Source organism: Olea europaea, chromosome 1 (genome assembly GCF_002742605.1).
Source record: "Olea europaea var. sylvestris chromosome 1, O_europaea_v1, whole genome shotgun sequence".
Taxonomy (NCBI): domain Eukaryota; kingdom Viridiplantae; phylum Streptophyta; class Magnoliopsida; order Lamiales; family Oleaceae; genus Olea; species Olea europaea.
In genome coordinates this window covers 24763119-24785514 of record NC_036237.1, presented here as the reverse complement: position 1 = coordinate 24785514, position 22396 = coordinate 24763119, and the positions used below count along the sequence as shown (strand labels likewise).

Here is a 22396-nt window from a genome sequence, read left to right as displayed (position 1 = left end):
TGTGTGTATGTGTGTGGTTTTTTTTTTGTTTTTGTTTTTGAGAAACAGTTTTTCAGAATGAGAAATCAAATGCATTTTCTAGAATTATGAAGTAAATAATAATCCCTCAAAACAACAGAAAATGAATTTAATACTAAAAACAGAAAATGACAAAACAAACGCACCCTAATTCTTTTATACTTCCGTTTTTAAAATTTTTACATTGATAAATGTGTTTATTGATTACTTGACAAGTTGAGAATGTTTAATACCCTAGACTGGATAAGCCTAGAAAAGATCGAAGTAATGAACATATACCGTGCATATTAACGGAACAATGGACTCATTATGTTTTGTGTCATGTTGGTAGAGCCATTAATTTGATAGATAAATTGTAATGGAGCTTTTAATTGGAAGGGAAACAAAACTTCTGTATCAAATCTTAGAAATCAAGTTGTAGATGAATAGGAGTTATAAAACGCATCAAAACACGAAACGGGCCTGGGATAACCCTGTTGCTCAAGCCATAAGGGAGCGGTAGGCGGACAACAACTCCGCTATTCGAGCGTCAGGCTAGTGACATTTCTCTGTGGAAAATATGCAGGAATTTTTACAAGGAATCCCCAACAAATACAAGCTTCTTCCCCCTTAGCTTCTCCAAAAATGAAGTAGCATTGAACCTTGATATGAAAAAAATAAAAAATAATAACAAACCACCAATTTAATTACCAGAAACTGACAAGGACAAACTTTATAATCTAATTTTCCATTTTCCAAGAACTATTTTTTTGAGTGCTTGCCATTTTCTCAACTTGGTTGTGCATTATCCAGAAAGCTTAATCAACACAGAGCAAAAATTTGAACGGATACATATATCAATTTTATGTTTGAAGGCAATTAAATAATTTGCTTAAAGATGGTATTTAGCTGTTATCTTACTGTTGCATGGTTTTTAAATTTTTTTTTTTTTTTTTTTTTTAAAACAATCTATCATTTCTTTGAAAAACAAAAGATAGCTCCTTTTTTTGTTAGAAAATAACGATCAGCGTGTGTATGAAGCACGAAAACTATCAGCGACAGTTGCATGCTTTCATTTTTCTTTGTCTTCATATTGGATTCGAAGTCTATACCATCTCGAAAAAACTTGTTTGCATTACGTCTTTCCCAATTTAATAAACAAGTAGAGATCTATACCAGATGATGGTTTTAAATTTAGGAGCAATTAACTATTAGTTCGCCTTACCTTCCGTTTCTGATATTAGAAAAGAATTGTCTAATAACTCGTGCAAGTCTACATGTGTAAAACATTTTATAAATGCATACATGTAGCATTAACAAAAGCAAGAAGGCAAGCACATGGCAATGGAGTAATGAAAGTAAACAGAATATCAAATTAATGGATTCCACTCTTTTTCTATTGATTCGATCTTCTAATCGTCTCTCTCTCTCTCTCTCTCTCTCTCTCTCTCTCTAAGATTATTGATCACGGATACTCCATTCTTAACTCGCATTACTAGTTCCCTTTCTCTCTGAGATACTAATAGAGTAGGCATGTGACTTGATACTAGTTATTGGTAACAAAAATGTGTAGCCATCTCCGTATGTAGTGGATTACGAGCTTTCTTATTAAGCCTCCTTTTGATTTAGCTGAAAAAGTGGATAAAGGTCCAAGTCTAAAGTCGATAATTAATTTTAAAAACACATTTCAGGGGACCTACAATTTTTCATCAACTTTAAACCACACATTTTATCATCTTTATCGAAATTTTCTATAAATCTGATTTTTAACAAAACCCAACTGGGGCTAAACTTTAGAGAAAATTAGTTGTACACTTTTTATCCAACTGCAAGAAGGAGTTGTGACTTTTTTTATTCTTACAAACATTACTGAACTCATTCAAGTTCTTGGCTTGTCCAACCCCACAGGCTCATGAGTCGCTCATTCAACCAGAGGCGAATTTGGTCCAAAGCCACGAAGGCAATGGTCTATGGCCTCCAAAGTTGGGGGCCTCAAAAAAAATTTTAAAAATAAAAAAAAAATCTTACCTTTTATTCCTGATTGTTTTTATTTAAAACATTTCCATAATTTCTTTGGGACAATCTCTTCATTTAAAAATAAACATGCTATTTATTTAAATATATAATGTTGCTACATTTTTTAAAAATTATGTACGATGGTCTCATAATAAATAGTTGCTTAAGACCTCAAAATTCTCAGGGCTTGCATTGCATTAACTGCCCCACGGAGACATGCTGGAGAAGTACCATGCTCCCTCCCTCCATCCTTTCTTTCTATAGGTCCCATCTAGCGAGAGATGGCTCAGCCGAAAAGGTTAAATCTTACTAAAAATTGTGTATCTAACCTATTAAACCTAGCGAAATGGTTCAATAGTTAGTCGTGGCATGTGAATGTATGCTGTTGCAAAATCACATATAATTGTTTGTGCACTCTTATGCTATTTACTTGTTCGGTAAATCAGTTAAGTTGAAATTAATTAATATCAATAAAAATCTAAAACAAGTCTAACAACTTTGATTTCTTAGCTTGGCTTCACAAAATGCACTAAATTCATGACTATCTATAAATTTTCCGAAACATGATTCAAATCAACACACATTTATGATTCATCTAATGGAACCGCGCTTGACTAGACGTCCAGGGCGCCAAATATAGTTGAGGGGCCTTCTCACAGGCCTGCCACCTATAGGGGGCGCCATTTTCATCCAGGGACCAATGGGCCCTAGACATGTATCTTTATCCTATCTAATGAAGGCAATCCATATAATTTGTACAATCCTAGACGTCGAATTGAATGCATTTTTGAGAGGTCTCAAAATATCGTGAACCAAGGGTTTGAAAAGCATTTGGGCCGAACTTGACTCAATATAGAATATCCATCTAGTTGTGATACACCTCATCGGATCTATATAATTTAAACTTCAGTAATTGAACCGGCCGATTCAAGACCACACAGAATGATTATTACTTTCCGCTCACTTCTCTAAAAAGGAAATATATAAAATCATATCAGGACTATTATTCCAATTCTCTACAGTTACACCCTCTTGACTTATCATTTGTATGTCTACCATGTTCCCCTTCTAATCATTTTCTTACTTAAGCTCACTTTTTCTTATAAAGTTTCTTCATGATACAGATATAGAATAATGATATAAGCGTCTCCAAATACTTAGATCAGATATAATCTGCTCTCTAAATAATAAAATAATAAAAAAATAGAAAAAAAAAAAAAAACTTAAGAGCATCTCTTGAAGACTCCATATTTTTAAGAAGCATATTCTATTATTTGAAAAATATCTATAAATTTAGAGAGTTAAATTTTTGAAGTACTCCAACAAACTCTTTATATTTAATATTAATTTTACTACTCCCAAAAAATATGTATTATTTTTCTATTTTAACGAGCTTTTCTTTAGATTATTTTATTATTTTCCTACATTAAAAATTGAAACACTTTGAATGCCCCTTCTCTAAAATGTTAATTTGAAAAGTCTCTTAGAACATGATTTTAAGGGTTGACTTTTTAAAATAGAGAACATTTCTTATTTAAAAAGTATATTGGAGATGCTCTAAGTGAACTTATTAACCTATCTAACAAGGTGACAAATTCTGAATACAAATAATTGCTTACTACTTCGATTCTTGTTGCTCCCAACGTATCAATATATTTGATCATGTAATTTGACCTCTGTCATTGGTAGATCAAAGACATCGAGTTCACGAATAGCAACCCATACTCATTAGCGGGTTTAGATAATCATAAACAGGAAAATGAAAATTAATTTTTGCGCACAATCATGCTATAGAAATTAATTTATACAAAGGTCATGTCCAATACAGTTCAAGAATACAAAGGGTATGAGTGTCAATACTCATGACGAAAAGGTCAAGTTAAATCATGTATCTTAATTGGTAGAGTATATATGTAACCTTGCAACCTTATATATGTAATACCCAGGACAAATTTATTTTCGATTAAAATATGAGTTATATCTAGTTGTGCTCCTCTATGCGAACACATAACTCATATGATCAGCATGCGATCAAAGGCACTTAATGTTTGGACATAATTATAAATAAAATAATTATTTATATCGAACATAATTAAATAACAAATTTTTATTTAACATTAAAATCAAAATGTCAATAATTATAACAGTCATGTACTAATAGTACTGGGCATCAATTCCTGTAGTTACAAGTGTGTGAACACACAAGTTATGTTTTTGTACATCATTATGTACAGATAGATGATGTAAAAGAGACGAAAAGTGAAAAAAAAAAAAAAAGAGACGGAAGGGAAAGAAACTCATTCATTATAATCTTTCTCATTTCCATGTCATTTATCTGTACACTATTATGTACAAATAGCATTACTCTGGACACGGTCTTATACATGTGCTTTGTACTAAATGTAAGTGTTATGCTTTAAATCCAATCGATTTAAGTTATGAACACTTTTAATATGTTTAATGCATTTAATTTTGACAAGATCTATTATTTATTTAAATTAATTTTGTGATAAATAATATTAAATAATAGAGTTCAAAGATCCAAGTTTAAGTGATTTGTTAATCACAAGGAGTTGTGATTGTGAGATACAAATTACGTATGATTGGATCTTGAATAAATCGTGGTCGTAATTAATAACAAGATATGTATGTTGTTAATACAGATAGACCATCACGTGTGGACCATCACGTGTGGCATTTCTTTCTTGTGAAGTAAGTAGCTGATCTCACAAACTAAAGTGTGGTGATACTTAAATGAACACGTTGATATTTTGTTATAAAACAAAACATTGGAGACCCGCTAAGAGACTCCACATGGATAACTATTTGAGTGTCAGTGGTTAATTTCTAACGTTCGGTAGTGAAATTGGTCCTATGACTTGAGGTCATCATAGTGCCTTGTATGAGGACAGTCATGCTTTGACGGTGTTGAATGTTGCTCTGCCAAGGGCCACTAATACGACATCGTTCGAGTGTGTCAAAAACTATATGAAGGTTGTGAATGACCAATAGAGGATTCGTCACTCTTAGATAGTAAAAGATTGTGATCTGCATTTCATTCAATTAAGTCAATAACGAAATCCTTGGCCAATGTATACATATAAGTCGAAAAGGAGTTTTCGACTCATATTGACTTAATAGTAGGATGAAAGATATGATCGATAATCGAGATTTATCTCGTAGTTGATCGGATCATATTGACGAATGGATTATAGTTTCATAGTAAACGAACAGTTTTGATTTTGTTATACCACGTAACATTTCCCGTCACATGTGTTGTTCTAATACATTGCTAGTTGTCAATTTGAGACGGCGAGTGTGAATTTGTGATAAATTAAAAGGGTATTTAATTTATCAGTTTTGATTAGATCAAAATAATATTTCACGTCGTTAGGCATCGTGGTCGGGAACTTAATGGGTCGCACACAAAAGAGAATTAGAAGATTGCAAATTGTCAATTAATTAATTTAACAATCGTTGGATAAATTAATTAATTAGATTGGTTATTTATATCCTCAAATTAATTAATTGGATTAATTAATTCACGGACCGAATTTAATTAAATGAATTAATTAAATATTGGACCGGACTGGACCGAGCCCGTTTGGGTTTATGTAAATACATGGCTAGAATTTAATATCCATACTGTTTTCATAATTCTTGCTGGCACAAGAGGAAAAACCCTAGCAGTTGCAGTCTATTCTCTGTGTGGGTTTCATTGGAGGCTGGACAATTGAACAGCTGTGGGAAGCAGATTCAAGTTGCTAAAAAAGGATAACGCAAAGGAGTTTGCAAAATCAAGAAAAATGTATATTTCTCATCACAGTTCTTATCTAAATACAAAGTTGAATCCTGGTGGGAATTGAAACTGTTTAATTCCGCTGTGCATGTTTAAGTAAATTCCCAACACTAAATACGTAAACAACTTGCAAAATATCCAAACACTAACAAATACAAATTTGGTTTAGAAATTCACATCAATCGATCAAAGTGATTCCTGTCTTTATTATATATAATCGGCCAACAGAGACCAGCTGGGATTAGAGCATCTAGGAGATATGTAACTTTTAAAGCAACAAAACTGAAAGTATCAAAAAATAACTTGCTGCAATTGAATTTGATTGATCTTCAGGGTACAAATCTTGCAACATATGACGTATCATGAATGCATAATGTAGGAATAAAGAATAAAATTCAAAATATCAGGCACTCTTGGAAGACACCAATGCAAACAATTCGAATAGCTCATGGGATCTGCTAATTTTTCTTCAGTTAAAGGCTCTCCAAACTCCCTATATATAAAAGGGTGAGCATTTTTCCTGTAATCTAACAACTGTGTTACATCTACCTTTAAACCTCTCATTCCTAGCTTGTGTATTGCAGATTCTACTATCTGCATCATTTCATGGTCTATTTGACTTCCCCAGTACCCCTTGTACAAAATTGGCTATGTTTCACTGTAGCAATTTTGACCTGTCCCTGTATCCATGTTCCAATCTTCACCCCTACAGTTTTACTATATCATGTTATTAACTAGCATTTTGGCCATATTTCTACAGTGCTAACCGAATTTTGTAGTGTAACTAAGAGAAGTAATTAACATACGAGCTGTGATGAGGTGAGAGGCTCATGAAGAATATTTTTGTCCTAGTTCTGTTAATGTGGATATCCAACCAATCTGACCATGTGTTCAAAGCCATTTCATAGCCATGCAGTTTCATCTCACCTTGTCTGTAGATTCCATCGGGACTTCCAAATGAGCAGCAGTACAGTATCAGAATCACTGTGTATGGGAAAGAAAAGTATAACAAAACAAGAGTTTGCATCATATTCTTGGTTACTTATAATGTACTCACAGAATAGTCATTTTTGGCTCCAACCACCAGGCAAAGGAATCAAATACGAGTATATCTGCATCTGTCCAGTGCCTAGCGTGCTTTTCAATTGCCTTAACTCTAACGGTACGACTTCCAATCCGATGGTTTATTATATCATCACAATTAGATTCAATCAGAAGAGGAGACCAATAGAAGTTGATCATGTCGTTGTAGTCCTTTATGGATACAAAAAGACAATCATCGTTATTGTACAAGTTTAACTACCAGAAAGCGAACTATGAAAGATATAGTAAAAATTTAATTTCAAGAAATGGAACACTTGTATTACAGCAATCTTAAAGATGAAGGAGTTGCCTTCCCAAATGACTGATTTAGATGATGATGGAGGGATTGATGAATCGATTAGGCACAGCATCGATATCCATTGGTTTCTATTCAATGAATCCCCTACGAATATAAGCTTCTAGCCCCTTAACTTCTCCAACAGTGCTGTTGCATTGAACCTTTAGATCACAGAAAAACCATCGATTTATTTGCCAAAAACTGTCAAGTACAAATTTTATAATCAAACATAAATTCTTGTTGTGTGTAAATGAGAGGTAAGAGAGAACCTTGGAAGGTCACAATCATGCGGCTTCCATCTCCACCTTGGAAGGTCACAATCATGCGGCTTCCATCTCCATTTCTGATAATTCAAGTCCTTCCTACCATACTTCTCACAGGCAAAGGAACCCTCCATGAAAGAACACTGTTTGTCATTGTACAGAGGGTAAGATATGTTATCATAAACCCAATTCCCAAAAAACAAATCACAGTGTGGAATAGAATCATTAGGAATCGTCTGCAGTTTAAGGATGCGTCGAATATCCCCTTTTAGATTGACAATAGCAATCACAAAGGTTAAGAGGAGGAGGCCAGAAATGGAATGAAAATTGTATCTAATCTTCCATGTTCCAAGAACTAAATTTTTTGTGTTCACCATTTTCTCAACTTCACTCAATTCTTCTGTTCTGCATCCCTAAGCTTAATCAACAAGGAGCAATGAAATTGAACAAATGCATATCATGGTGCTTTGTTGTTAATCTGGCTTGGTTTAATTATTAAGTAAGCTGATCAATCATTTCTTAAAGAAATAATAACAACTCATTGCTTGTTATAACCTTGAAGTCAACTAGTATGAACAAGAGGCAAATCAATTATTGACCAGTTTGTTTGGAAATTTTCTTTTAGCTACAAGTAAATGTAGATCACATTTGCACTGTATTTTATCCATCTTTTGTTTAGCATTGGAGGTTGAATTTACAGATCATTCGTTATATTTTTATCTTGACGTCCAACTTTCTGTTCACATCCAAAAAAAACAAACTTTCAAATTTTGAATTTTTAACATTTTTAGTGAAATTTTCACATATAAATGCATACTCAAAACCCTGTATATAAAATTTGACTTCCAATTTGCAGTTTTTTTAGTCATAAAAACAAACGTTCTTCATGGCAGTGCAATCCTCATACATGATCTGCAGCTCTTGTTCAAACCCCACCCCCACCCAAAAAAAATAAAAAATAAAAAAATTATTGAAGTAAACATACTTCATGGCAAAGAACATGCCAAGAAAGAAGAAATAGACCCATTTTGCCGACACTTTTCCACGGTTTCTGTTCTTCATAATTTCCTTCCTTTCTCTATCAATATAAAAATCAAATTCCAGTTATATAAAAGTGTATTGGTATACAATTCTGTAAAGTAGAAAAGATATAGACGTGAAATGGGACGATGATGGAGTTGGACTATGGATTTTTCTTCACTTGTCTCCCTTTCTTGTGGTAGGGAGGGTTAAACTTACCGATGACTAATAAATTCGAAGTCAAGTTTTACATATTCAAGGTTCTGAATATGCATTTATATGTAGAAATTTAACTAAAAATGTTAAAGATTCAATATTTGAAAGCTTGCTTGTTTCTGGGTGAGGTCAAGATAAGAATATAATGACTGATTTGTAATTTTTTAAAAGTTTTGGACTATGATTACAATTACTTCTTTATTCTTTCCATTTCATTTCGTTTTGTTTTTATTTGAATTGGAGGATAAAATCTTCAAAAAAATGGATGAAAAGAACCTTCTGCACAATAAATTGTGAAAATAGGGGCAAAAATGCCAAAAATTGAAAGGCATAGCCGTTTTCCACAATGATATTGAAAGATAGGGATATTTTCTGCTATTTACCCTTCTTTTGTATTCTAAGTTCTTTTTATTTTTTCGCACGGACGTTGGCTGAGGATTATTCTCTTATATGTAATGCAGCATTAACAAAAAAGAAGAAGACAAAACACATGGAACAGGTGTAATTTATGAGTAATCTCTAAGCAGAGGGGTAATAAAATGAAAATAAAACTATTGGCATCTCTAATTGTTCTTGTAATGCAATCTTGTAATGATTTTCTCTCTAGAAACTATTTAAAAAATAGGAAGTGCAAGCTAAGTGCAATATAGTTTATCAATCAGACAGAAGGACACATGAATACATGGAGAAGCATTATATATAAAATACATTTCACATCTACAATATATTCTCAATATTCAAAATATCAATTTAGCATTATCTAAATATAAATAAAACAATCGAATCAAACTTTTAATACTTAGAGAATAATGTTCAACCAATCATATTAATTTTCCTCAAATTGATTCACGTCATCTTCATGTCAGTATCTTATTAATGTAAACTTGATCCGAGTTGTTACATAGAATCAAGTATGGTAATGTGTAAAATACAAGTTGACACCCCAAGTTTCACATTCTAGGGACATCCAATAAAGTTAGAACGACACAGAGAAGATTAGCATAGCCCTGGGCAAGGATGGCGTGCACAAATCGAGAAATGATCCAATTTTTATTTTTTTATAACGACCTGAGCCTGTGCCCGACCATTTTCTTACATACTATCCATTTTGGGAGAACCTAAGCCCATCTTATAAGGTAGAGGTCTTGTTTTCGAATATTAGGGAACGCGATAGAAATTCGTGAGGGATAAGATGCGTTTAGACTTTCTCAAAGAGGATAGTATATAACAGAATTTGTTTAAATTTTTTTTCGTCTAGTATTGGAAGTTGAGATTACGTATCCCTCTTAAGCCTACAGAAATTTTTCCCCACCCCTACAGTTTTACTATATCATGTTATTAACTAGCATTTTGGCCATATTTCTACAGCGCTAACCGAATTTTTAGTGTAACTAAGAGAAGTAATTAACATACGAGCTGTGATGAGGTGAGAGGCCCATGAAGAACATTTTTGTCCTAGTTCTGTTAATGTGGATATCCAACCAGTCTGACCATGTGTTCAAAGCCATTTCATAGCCACGCAGTTTCATCTCGGCTTGTTTGTAGATTCCATCGGGACTTCCAAATGATCAGCAGTACAGTATCAGAATCACTGTGTATGGGAAAGAAAAGTAAAACAAAACAAGAGTTTGCATCATATTCTTGGTTACTTAGAATGTACTCACAGAATAGTCATTTTTGGCTCCAACCACCAAGCAAAGGAATCAAATACGAGTATATCTGCATCTGTCCAGTGCCTAGCGTGCTTTTCAATTGCCTTAACTCTAACGATACGACTTCCAATCCGATGGTTTATTATTTCATCGCAATTAGATTCAACCAGAAGGGGAGCCCAATAGAAGTTGATCGTGGAGTTGTAGTCCTTCATGGATACAATAAGACAATCATCATCATTGTAGAAGTTTAACTACCAGAAAGCGAACTATGAAAGATATAGTAAAAATTTAATTTCAAGAAATGGAACACTTGTATTGCAGCAATCTTAAAGATGAAGGAGTTGTCTTCCCAAATGACTGATTTAGATGATGATGGAGGGATTGGTGACTCGATTAGGCACAGCATCGATATCCATTGGTTTCTATTCAATGAATCCCCTACAAATATAAGCTTCTAGCCCCTTAACTTCTCCAACGGTGCTGTAGCATTGAACCTTTAGATCACAGAAAAACCATCGATTTATTTGCCAAAAACTGTCGAGTACAAATTTTATAATCAAACATAAATTCTTGTTGTGTGTAAATGAGAGGTGAAAGAGAACCTTGGAAGGTCACAATCATGCGGCCGCCATCTCCATTTCTGATAATTCAAGTCCTTCCTACCATACTTCTCACAGGCAAAGGCACCCTCCATGAAAGAACACTGTTTGTCATTGTACAGAGGGTAAGATATGTTATCATCAACCCAATTCCCAAAAAAACAAATCACAGTGTGGAATAGAATCATTAGGAATCGTCTGCATTTTAAGGATGCGTCGAATATCCCCTTTTAGATTGACAATAGCAATCACAAAGGTTAAGAGGAGGAGGCCAGAAATGGAATGAAAATTGTATCTAATCTTCCATGTTCCAAGAACTAAATTTTTTGTGTTCACCATTTTCAAAACTTCACTCAATTCCTTTGTTCTGCATCCCTAAGCTTAATCAACAAGGAGCAATGAAATTGAACACATGCATATCATGGTGCTTTGTTGTTAATCATTCTTGGTTTAATTATTAAGTAAGCTGATCAATCATTTCTTAAAGAAAGAATAACAACTCATCGCTTGTTATAACCTTGAAGTCAACTAGTATGAACAAGAGGCAAATCAATTATTGACCAGTTTGTTTGGAAATTTTCTTTTAGCTACAAGTAAATGTCGATCACATATGCATTGTATTTTATCCATCTTTTGTTTAGCATTGGAGGTTGAATTCACAGATCCCTCCTAACCTGACTGCAACCTTTATCCTATAGAGGTCGAGTCTATGTCGCTCCTAACTTGTGTGTGCCTTTTTCTAATTTAAATAAATGGGTCGGAGTCCAAACCAAAATCCAGTTTTAAATTTAGTTGCAGCCAACTTACTTTTCCTTTTCTATTTTTTCAAATTTTGCCTTCATTTGATTGACCTTGTGTTTCCGGTAGCATGGGAGAAACAATATAGCCGAATAATATAAGTTAAATCCAATCTTAGGACTTCTGCAAAACAAAGGGTAACAGAGCCAAGATAGAGTTATGGAAGCAAATTCGAAGATGAGAAATTGGATACGAAGTGATGGAGAAGACTTTGGAAGAGTCATGGAGAAGATGCTTAAAGAATTCATATTTTAAGGTTGTGGACAATTAAAGCCAATGTGGAGATTTTAGCCTCCGTTTGGGAAGAATTTATAAATGGTTTAATTTACAGAAAGATAGAAATGGGTGGCGCATAAGAGGGATATTTAGCCAACCCTTTTGTTTCCATATATATAGTAGCCGCCTACGTTACTAGTCCTATGTTATTAGTCCATCCTAATTCGAAAGATGGTGACTTGGGAGTCCCTTAATAGTTTCACCTATTATACATACTTTTGGAGGAGGATTTAACTTTGAGTACTTTGTACTCTTTTGTATTGCCCCCAGTATGTATATGTGGTTATATTCTTTTGTATTCTAAATTCTTTTCTAGTGAAAGTTCTTTTTATTTTTTCTCGCCGACATTGGCTGAGGGTTATTGTCTCTTGTGTGTTTTGCTTAATAAATGAATGCAGCATTAACAAAAAAGAAGACGATACAACACATGGAACTGGCGTAATTTAAGAGTAATCTCTAAGCAAAGGGATAATAACATGAAAATAAAAGTATTGGCATCTCTAATTGTTCTAGTAATGCAATTTTGTAATGATTTTCTCTCCAGAAACTATTTTAAAAATAGGAAGTGCAAGCTAAGTGCAATATAGTTTATCAATCAGACAGAATGACACATGAATACACGGAGAAGCATATTATATAAAAAATACATTTCATATCTACAATATATTCTCAATATTCAACATATCAATTTTGCATTATCTAAATATAATAAAACAATATAAAACAATCGAATCAAAATTTTAATACTTAGAGAATAATGTTCAACCAATCATATTAATTTTCCTCAATTTGATTCGCGTCTTCTTCATGTCAATATCTTATTAATGTAAACTTGATCCGAGTTGTTAAAATAGAATCAAGTATGGTAATGTGTAAAATACAAGTTGACACCCCAATTTTCACATTCTAGGGACATCCAATAAAGTTAGAACGACACAAAGAAGATTAGCATAGCCCTGGGCAAGGATGACGTGCACAAATCGAGAAATGATCCAATTTTTATTTTTTTATAACGACCTGAGCCTGTGCCCGACCATTATCTTACGTACTATCCATTTTGGGAGAACCTAAGCCCATCTTATAAGGTAGAGGTCTTGTTTTCGAATATTAGGGAAAGCGATAGAAATTCGTGAGGGATAAGATGCGTTTAGACTTTCTCAAAGAGGATAGTACATAACAGAATTTGTTTAAATTTTTTTTCGTCTAGTATTGGAAGTTGAGATTACGTATCCCTCTTAAGCCTACAGAAATTTTTCCATGCCCCCTCATCACCCTTTTCTTATTTTCTTAACAGGCTACATGCCAATACCAAATACATCATCAACGAGTAGTTTGTCATTTGCTTGACCTTGTGTTTCTGATTGCAATTGAAAAGGCAGTAGACAGTAGTGTCAAATAACTTGTGCAAGTCAAAAGCACTGTACCATTAACAAAAGGACGAACACATTTCAAGTGTAAATGGAGTAATTTCAAATTAATATCTAAGCACAGGCATGAGTATAAAATGAATGGCATCCACCCTATGTAGCCTCGCCTGGGATTATGAAGGAAAAGTCATCTTCGCCTTCCATAAGCAATAATGAAGTGGAATTGAGCTCGTTGTAATGGAATTGTGTTTCTTTTATGCTTAGAGGCAGCATGGGGCATGGGGTGTTGGTGAAATACATTGTAATGCTGCGGGAATGACTTGAGATCGGTTTTTTGAACCATACCATATAAATATTTTGTTGCATCAGGAATGCAACGGGTTAAATATCCCAATTGCAACTGAAATTTCCTAAATGTTTTCTCAATTTCTGTTGAACTTTAAAAGTTCTCTGAGTTGCAACTGAACTTTCCAAGGATAGCGAGATAATCAAAATACATTGGGAGTTTAGACTAATTCAGAGAGGAGAAGGGTCGCTCAACAGAGATAAAAGTATCTAGGAGCTATAAATCTATAAAACAACCAAACACAAACACTGCAAAGGAATTTGATGAATATGCTGGAGACATATAGTTTTCAAGAATCAAATCAGTAAAAGGCTTATACAACACATTATAAATTTTTGTGGCTCTTGTAATAAATGAACTGTTATGAATGCATAATGTAGGAGTAAAGAATCACATTCCAAACATCAGGAACACCTGGAAGGCACCAATGACCACAATCTGAATAGCTTGCGGGGTTTGCTAATTGTGCTTCAGTTATATTCATCCAAAACTCCCTATAGATAGAAGGGTGAGCATCTTTCCTGTAATCAGACATCTGAGTAATATTGAGGTATTGTACCTTCAAACCTCTCATTTCGAGCTCGTTGATTACTGATTCTACTATCTGCATCATTCCACGATCTGTTGAACTTCCCCAGTGACTCTTTTTCAAAATTGGCTCAGTTTCATTGTAGCAATTTTGACCTCTATCCTTGCCCCAATCTTCACCTCTGCAGTGATAATGAATTATGTCAATAAATGAGCACTTTTTTCGTGATTTTTCTATAGAGCAAACCCAGTTTTCTTTGCAATTGAAGAGAACTAATTAACATACAAAGGGTGATAAGGTGAGAGGCTCATGAAGAACAACTTCGTTCTAGTTCTGTTAATGTGGATTTCTAACCAGTCTGACCATGTGTTCAAAGCCATTTCAAAGAAACGCGGCCTCATCCTGACTTCTTTATAGATTGCATCAGAACTTCCAAATGATCCCCATCTTATCACCAGTAAATCATCAGTATCAAATTGTGTCGGGAAGAAAAAAGGAAAGGAAACAGAAAATTTGCAGCATATTCTTGGTTTAATAGTTTGTACTCACAGAAGTGTTGCTTTTGGCTGCAGCCACCATGCAAAGGAATCAAATATGAGTATGTCTGCATCTGTCCAAAGCCTAGAATGCTTTTCAATTGCTTTAATATTAATTATACGATCCCGTATCCGATGGTTTAGTATTTCATCGCAGTTAGATTCAACCAGATAAGGAGACCAATAGAATTCGATCGTCGCATTATAGTCCTTCATGGATTTAACAAGAAAATCAAGATCATTGCAGATAACCATTGCAAAGCAAATTATGAAAAATTGAATATATAACTACAGCCTGATTCTGAATTTCTAGTAACAGTAGAAGTTTTCTTACGTACAGTGAAATTAAAGATGAAGGAGTTGCCTTTCAGGATCAATGATTTAGATGATGATGGAGGGATCGATGGCTCAATTAGGCACAGCATCGACCCAAATTGGTTTCGACTCAAGGAATCACCTACAAACACAAGCTTTTTCCCCCTTAACTTCTCCATCAATGCAGTAGCATTGAACCTTGCCATAACAGAAAACCATCAATACAATTTCCGGAAACTACTAGGTTAATTAATTCTTAATGCTGTGTGTATTTGTGTAAATAAGAGTTAAGAATTTAACCTTGGAAGGTCACAATCATGTGGTTGCCATCGCCATTTCTGATATTCCAAGTCCTTCCTACCATACTTCTCACATGCAAAGGCATCCTCCACGAAAGAACATTGTTTCTCCTTGTACAGAGGATAAGATATGTTATCATAAATCCATTTGCCCGAAAAAAAATCACAGAACTGAGTAGAATCAGTAGGTGTCATCTGCTGTTCCAGGAAGAGTTTATTTCCCCCCATTGAATAAAGAGAAGCAACTACCAATGCTATGAGGAGGAAGGCCACAATGAAATGAAAGATACATCTAATTTTCCATGTTCCAAGAACTGATTTTTGTGTGCTTGCCATTTGCTCAACTTCATTCAACTACCTTGCGCTGCATATCCAAAAATCTCAATTGACACGGAGCAAAGAATTTGAAGGCATGAGAGGGTGTATACACCGTTAGGGAATCAAACCAAATCCCTTGCCAACTAGTAGTTTGCCTTAATAGGCTTGACCTTTTCATCTGGTAGCAAGGTGATCAGCAGTTTCAAATAATTTATGCAAGTCAACATCTGTGTAGCATTTTAAATCTGAAAGTAGAATTACTATAGGGAGAAGAAATCACACATGAATATGACAGTTGAGTACTTTATAATTAATATCTGAGCATAGGGATACTAAAATGAATAAAAGTTCAACGGCACCTACTCATCTTATCATCGATCTTCGAACTCATTTCTCTCCTAGATTTTCAGAAGCTACGAACACAAATAAGAAAACTGTTGTTACCACATATCGGAATATGCAGTTAAATTAAAAGAATCATGAACCTGAAATGCAACTTCCAGAATTCTATACAAATTCTAGAATCCGAACCCAACTACTTCAGTTTTTATGGTTGTATTCAGTTGGGACTTTTATATACTTCGAGATTTCAAATGTTTCGGAGTATTCAATGTAGAATTTTTGAAAATCTCCAAAGTATTGATGTATATAGACTTTAAAAAAGTCTATGTATTCAATTAAGATTTAGAAGTCTCTATAAATTTTGGAGTATTCAAATCGTCAATGCTTTAGAAAGCAAAAAGTACAAAAATAAAATTTCAAACTCTCTCTCTCATTTATCCGAAGATTTTAGGAGTCTTTCACAACAAAAAAAAAAAAGAGTAAAATAATATGTATTTTTTGATCCTTTTAATATGAATAATATTATTTGTAGTCACTCACTACGACAGTCACCATACGTGGTCGTAGTGAGTGGTTACAAATAGCATTACTCTTTTTAATATTTCTCTTCCACGGACATGGAGTCATGATTAAAAAATTTATTTTTCCATCAATTATAATTGTTTCTATTTTTCTATTTTTTTTTTTCCTTTTGCTCTCTCTTTTATTGTTGATCTCTATTTTCTATGAAAAAAATTAATTGTAACTAAAGATTCTTATCATTTTTTTTCTTTTTTCAACATTTTTTTTTATGAAAAGATCGATTTGTAATTAAATTATAAGATTTTATATAAAAAAGACTAATTTATAATTAAATTTAAATATATTAATTTCTTGTTTACTCTTTATAGATATGTCATATTGATAATAATGAATATTAGATTTTTATATTCATTTCTTATCAAAGGATGATAGAATTTATATATACATTTATTATTATTATTTATTTATTTAAGATGACTTAAATTTTTATTCTTTTAAAATATTTTTATTACATGGGTAGGGAAAATGGAATTGTGTGACCAGCACCTTGTGTGTGAGAACTTCACGATATTGCAATAGACCCACGTGAATTTTACATTAAATGAAAGTCTTCAAAAATCTTTTGAATTCTACAAAAATCTATAAAAGTTTCAAGAAAAATTAAAATGAAAGTGTATAGATGTCTACGACTTCTATTAATTCCATATAAATTTATAAAGTCCATGAAATTTACAAAAGTCATCACTTAAAAAAATTATTTTAAAAATTCCAATTGAATACAGTTCCGTTAAGAGAATATTGCTCCCTCTAGTGTTGAAACGTTTTGAGCAACTATCTACCAGGTTAGAAATGACTTTTTGTTCCAAAAGAGGCAACACTCAGTCAAAAAGGAATTGGATATTGAACTTCTGATTGGGAAACAAACTCTATTAGAAAATGAAAATGATTGATAAAGTTTTAGGAAGAAGAACTGGAGAAGCATATTGAAATAGATTAATAAAATACTTACTTGGATACAACATATATAGCCTTGGACGTGGCTATTTGTCCATAAGCCATGGCCTTGCACAGGGTTACAACTATTACAGTGTAGGATTATGAGGAAAAATGGTGTTTGTATTTAAGGTTGCATTATTTCAATGTAGTTAAAGTTTTAAGCCAAATTTGATTGTTTAAATTCAATTGCCACCAATTTTACCAAAAAATTCTAACTTTGTTACACCCTGGATCCACGTGGAAGCCATTTAGGCAAGGATCGTCATGGCACACGTCTCCCTATGCCCTTCACCCACCTGACCACGATCTTCGCTCTAGATGGTACAATGTCATTCCTTATGGTCTTCGAGCAATGGGCGGCAAGTTCAAGCCTCGCCTCTCGACCAAACCATCCTTGACAGGATGAAAGGCATAGTGTTGAATCGATGGACAAATTCCTATGATGAGGCCCAAAGTCTTCATAGATCATGAGAATAACGATCGTATTGGAAGAATCAGTCAAGTGGCTCGAACATTTAGCCCATGTTTGTCTATCATTACTGCAAAACTCTTTCTTTCTCGAACTTATTTTTAACTACACATTCGGACAATAAAATATTTTGCACGTAAATCCAAAAAAAATTTCAACTTTTTAATCACACATTCTCCCAGTCAAACAGGGGATTAAGCATATGAGCTCACTGCATTCTTTGTAGTTTTATAACCATTTGGTTGTATTGTAAGTTATATTAAAATGATTGAGCTAGTTACTCGTAGTTTTGGTTAGTATGTGTTAGAGGGACAAGTGGTTCCCAGTATCTTTCAGACAAAATATTTCTTGGAAAGTTTTGTCACTTTTCAGTTGGTTTTGTTCAATTTATAGGGGAAACTTTATCAAATTTGTATTACCTTCATGTCAAAGTTAGCATTGGTGATGAGTCAAGTGCCCAGCTGGCATCCACCATCGATGCATGCCACGTTTTGGATCCTCTATGGTGATTCGGACGGGGCATGTCAGTTGGTGATGCTTAGGGAAGATCCAAAAGGATCAAACGTCGTAAGGTAACACATTCCTAGAAGGAAAAATATGGCATAAGGTATTTAACCATATTAAATCAAATTTCCACTGACTAACAAGGTAATAACACGTGGAATTCGGGCAGTAAGGTACTAATCTAATTCCACATTGACTCCTCTCTTATAAATAAACAAACACATGTTCATCTAGAGTTTCAAGATAAATTCTACTTGTTTGTCTCTTCCACACCCAATTCCCCATTATATTCTCCGATTTCAACATTTGACTCGATCATCAAAGTACCAAAAGTCACCGACTCTTTTTACTGGAATGGTCATCTTGGTGTTTAACTGTATGTCCAAGTGTACATTTAACATACGTGTAGGCATTTGGTATGTCTATTGTTGGGATCTCTATTAATGGCCGAAAATCTGGAAAGCAACTTCTCTTGTTTATGGCTGATTTTCAGGCTCAGGAACAGCTCCCATGTCATGCAAATCACCTTCCAAAGAGAGAACTAGAAAATCGGCAAAGAACCTTATTTGAAACTGCCATCACCGCACCCCTCTCTTCTACCAAGCTTTGAGAAACATAACCTATACTTAACCTCTATTTCAGACCTAAGTTTTCACAAGGGACACTCAAGAAGAAGCTCACAAGAAGGCACTCTCAAGAACACTCACAGTAAGGTGCAAATGGAGAGAGAAGTCTTGAGGAGAAGAGAGAGGACCCAATTTTAAGAGAAAAAGACTTGTTTTTGCCAAAAACGTGAGAAAGCCCTATTTGGTGAAAAATAGTCAAAACTTCTCACACAAGCTAAAGCAACAAAAAATATCTCACATAGAATAAATCCCAACCGTCGATTTCATCCAATTGTTCATACTAAAACTAAACAAGCACAATCCATATGAATGATACAAATAGCACTTAAATATAATGGAGTTAAAAGATCCATATTCTCACATCTATAGATCTTTAAGTCAACTGTTGTAAACTAATACTAAAATCACGGTTGAAAAAACATAGAAAAAGCCAACTACAAAATCCTTTTCAGCAATCGGATTACTTTCAATAATAGTAGAAACTAGCGTGAACGGATGGAAGAATCCTCCCACCACGCAGAAGTTTCGGTAGACAGCCTAGGCCTTCATCGGGTTACTCATCGCCAGAGGAGAAAGAATTACTGGAAAAATAATTCCGACAGGGACATCCAGCAGTTGAAGGAGGAGAATGCACAGATGAAAGCCATGCTGGAGAAATTGCTCTCCAACGGGCCATGTCTGGGAGCAAGAGGAGTTGCAGCCAGCGAAGTCCTTGGAGGTCCAGTCGCAAAACAGCCATGTATCTAAAGATGCTTCGTCTTATCCCAGCAGATGCCATCCGCGCCGTCATCATGCAAAGCAGTCGAATAACCCGCCTCATTGTGAAGTGGCCAAGACAGAAACTGTGGCTTGTGACAAGAAGAATGAAGATTGAAGTTCAAAGATGTCAAAGCATAGAGTGAGGTTCAGTAAATCTTTGATTTCGGTTCATGTACATTAAAATTGGAAGAATCAAACAACAGACTGCAAAAGGGTCTGCTAAAAATATATGATTTTCAGGAATCAAATCTGTGCTGTAAGGCGTATACAACAAATTATCAAAATTTTATGTCTCTTTAATATAAGAACAATCATGAACGCATAATGTAGGAATAGAGGATCACATTCCAAATATCAGGCACTCCTGGAAGGCACCAGTGCACACAATCTGAACGGCTCTCAGGCTTTGCTAATTGTTCTTCAGTTAAAGGGACATAATACCTCCTATGGATAGATGGATGCGCATCTTTTCTGTAATCTGACAACTGTGTTATATTCAAGTAATCTACCTTTAATCCCCTTGTTTCGAGCTCATATATTGCTGATTCCACTATCTGCATCATTCCACGATCCGTTGTACTTCCCCAATATCCCTCATCAAAAATTGGCTCGGTTTCATTATAGCAATTTCGACTTGTATCCATGCCCCAATCTTCACCTCTGCAGTGATAATGAATCATATAATCATGTTATTTGACTAGAGTTTTTGCCATTTTTCTGCGCAAATTTTCAATGCAACCAAAATAGGAGTGATTGACTTACACAAAGTGAAAAGGTGAGGAGCTCATGAAGAACAACTTCGTTCTGTTTCTGTTAATGTGGAATTCCATCCAATCTGCCCATGTGTTCAAAGCCATTTCAAAGCGACGATGCCTCATCCCAACTTCTTTGTAGATTGCATCAGGGCTTCCAAATGATCCCCATCTAATCAAGGATAACACATCGGAGTTACAATTTATGGCAAAGATAACGAAAAAAGAAACAAGAATTGCATCACATCCATAGTTTCATAGAATGTACTCACAGAAGTGTCATTTTTGGCTTCAACCACCACATAAAGGAATCAAATATGAGTATATCTGCATCTGTCCATTGCCTAGCATGCTTTTCAATTGCCTTAACTCTAATTATACGAGTTTGTACCCGATGGTTCACTAAGTCATCGCAATTAGATTCAACCAACAAAGGAGACCAATGGAATTCGATCGTCGCATTGTAGTCCTTCGTGGATTTAACAAGAAATCAAGATCATTGTAAATGACATAACTATCAGAAAGTCGACTGTGAAAAATGGTAGATATTATTAATAGCTTGGTAGAATTTGAACACATGGTAGATATTATTAATAGCTTGGTAGAATTTGAACACATGGTAGATATTATTAATAGCTTGGTAGAATTTGAACACATGGTAGATATTATTAATAGCTTGGTAGAATTTGAACACATGGTAGATATTATTAATAGCTTGGTTCTGAATTTCAAGAAAAAGATAAAATTGTCTTACGGTGGCCTCAAAGATGATGGAGTTGCCTTTCCAGATCAGGGATTTAGATGTTGATGGAGGGATCGACGGCTCAATTAGGCAAAGCATCGAATTGAATTGGTTTCGATTCAGGGAATCCCCTACAAACACAAGCTTCTTCCCTCTTAACTTCTCCAACAATGCAGTGGCATTTAACCTTGATATAACAGAAAAACCATCAACTGCCAACTGCAAACTTCTTGTTCGATTAATTCTTAACACTGTGTGTGTGTGTGTGTAAATGAGAGGTAAGGGAGAACCTTGGAAGGTCACAATCATGAGGCTGCCATCGCCATTTCTGATATTTCAAGTCCTTCCTACCACACTTCTCGCACGTGAAGGCGTCCTCCATGAAAGAACATTGTTTCTCCTCGTACAGAGGGTAAGATACGTTATCATAAACCCATTTGCCTGAGAACAAATCGCAGCTCGGAGTAGAATCATTAGGCGTCGTCTGCTGTACCAGGAAGCGTCGACTATCCCGAGTTAGATAAATAGCAGCAATCACAAACGCTATGAGGAGGACAAATGCAATGAAATGAAAGTTGTGTCTAATTTTCCATGATCCAAGAACTAATTTGTGTGTGCTTGTCATTTGCTCGAACCTCATTCAACTATCTTGATGAATCGTCCAGAAAGCTAAATAAATAAGAAATAAAGAATTTGAACACATGATTATTCTAGTTTCTTATTAAGGGTGCTTAAACCTGGCACTTAGCTGTTAAACTTACGTGATTTTGAATTATTTAGTAAGAATCATTTCTCAAAAAAGTCAAACAACAACTTGTTGTTTGTTAGAAAAACTTAAATATCACATGGCATGAACTAAGGGCAATAAATTCATTAGCGTTTCCTCCCACGATTTTCTTTTGGCTACAAGTAAATATAGGAGCTTGTTCGATAAAACTTTATCAATCAATTGGT

The 22396-nt window shown here is 34.4% G+C and overlaps 2 protein-coding genes across 3 annotated transcripts; both read right to left on the bottom strand.

The window, feature by feature from the left end:
- Nucleotides 1-14002: 14002 nt before the first annotated feature.
- On the bottom strand, nucleotides 14003-15818 carry LOC111395098 (protein trichome birefringence-like 34). Its single transcript, XM_023021134.1, has 5 exons — nucleotides 15414-15818; nucleotides 15137-15311; nucleotides 14812-15008; nucleotides 14548-14709; nucleotides 14003-14443 (listed from the first exon to the last, which is right to left on the bottom strand). Exons 1-5 carry the CDS (start codon nucleotides 15746-15748, stop codon nucleotides 14095-14097), a joined length of 1218 nt encoding a protein of 405 aa, XP_022876902.1. The 5' UTR covers nucleotides 15749-15818; the 3' UTR covers nucleotides 14003-14094.
- A 3608-nt stretch (nucleotides 15819-19426) lies between these two features.
- LOC111398235 (protein trichome birefringence-like 34) lies at nucleotides 19427-22199 on the bottom strand. 2 transcript variants are annotated; one of them, XM_023025171.1, is made up of 6 exons: nucleotides 21733-22199; nucleotides 21455-21629; nucleotides 20973-21169; nucleotides 20711-20872; nucleotides 20458-20608; nucleotides 19427-20037 (listed from the first exon to the last, which is right to left on the bottom strand). In XM_023025171.1, the coding sequence occupies exons 1-6, from the start codon at nucleotides 22080-22082 to the stop codon at nucleotides 19933-19935; spliced, it is 1140 nt and encodes a 379-aa protein (XP_022880939.1). In that variant the 5' UTR covers nucleotides 22083-22199; the 3' UTR covers nucleotides 19427-19932. The 2 variants fall into 2 exon arrangements, with proteins under 2 accessions (XP_022880939.1, XP_022880933.1); XM_023025165.1 differs by lacking the exon at nucleotides 19427-20037 and having other exon boundaries at nucleotides 20086-20608; nucleotides 21733-22198.
- Between the last annotated feature and the right edge of the window lie 197 nt (nucleotides 22200-22396).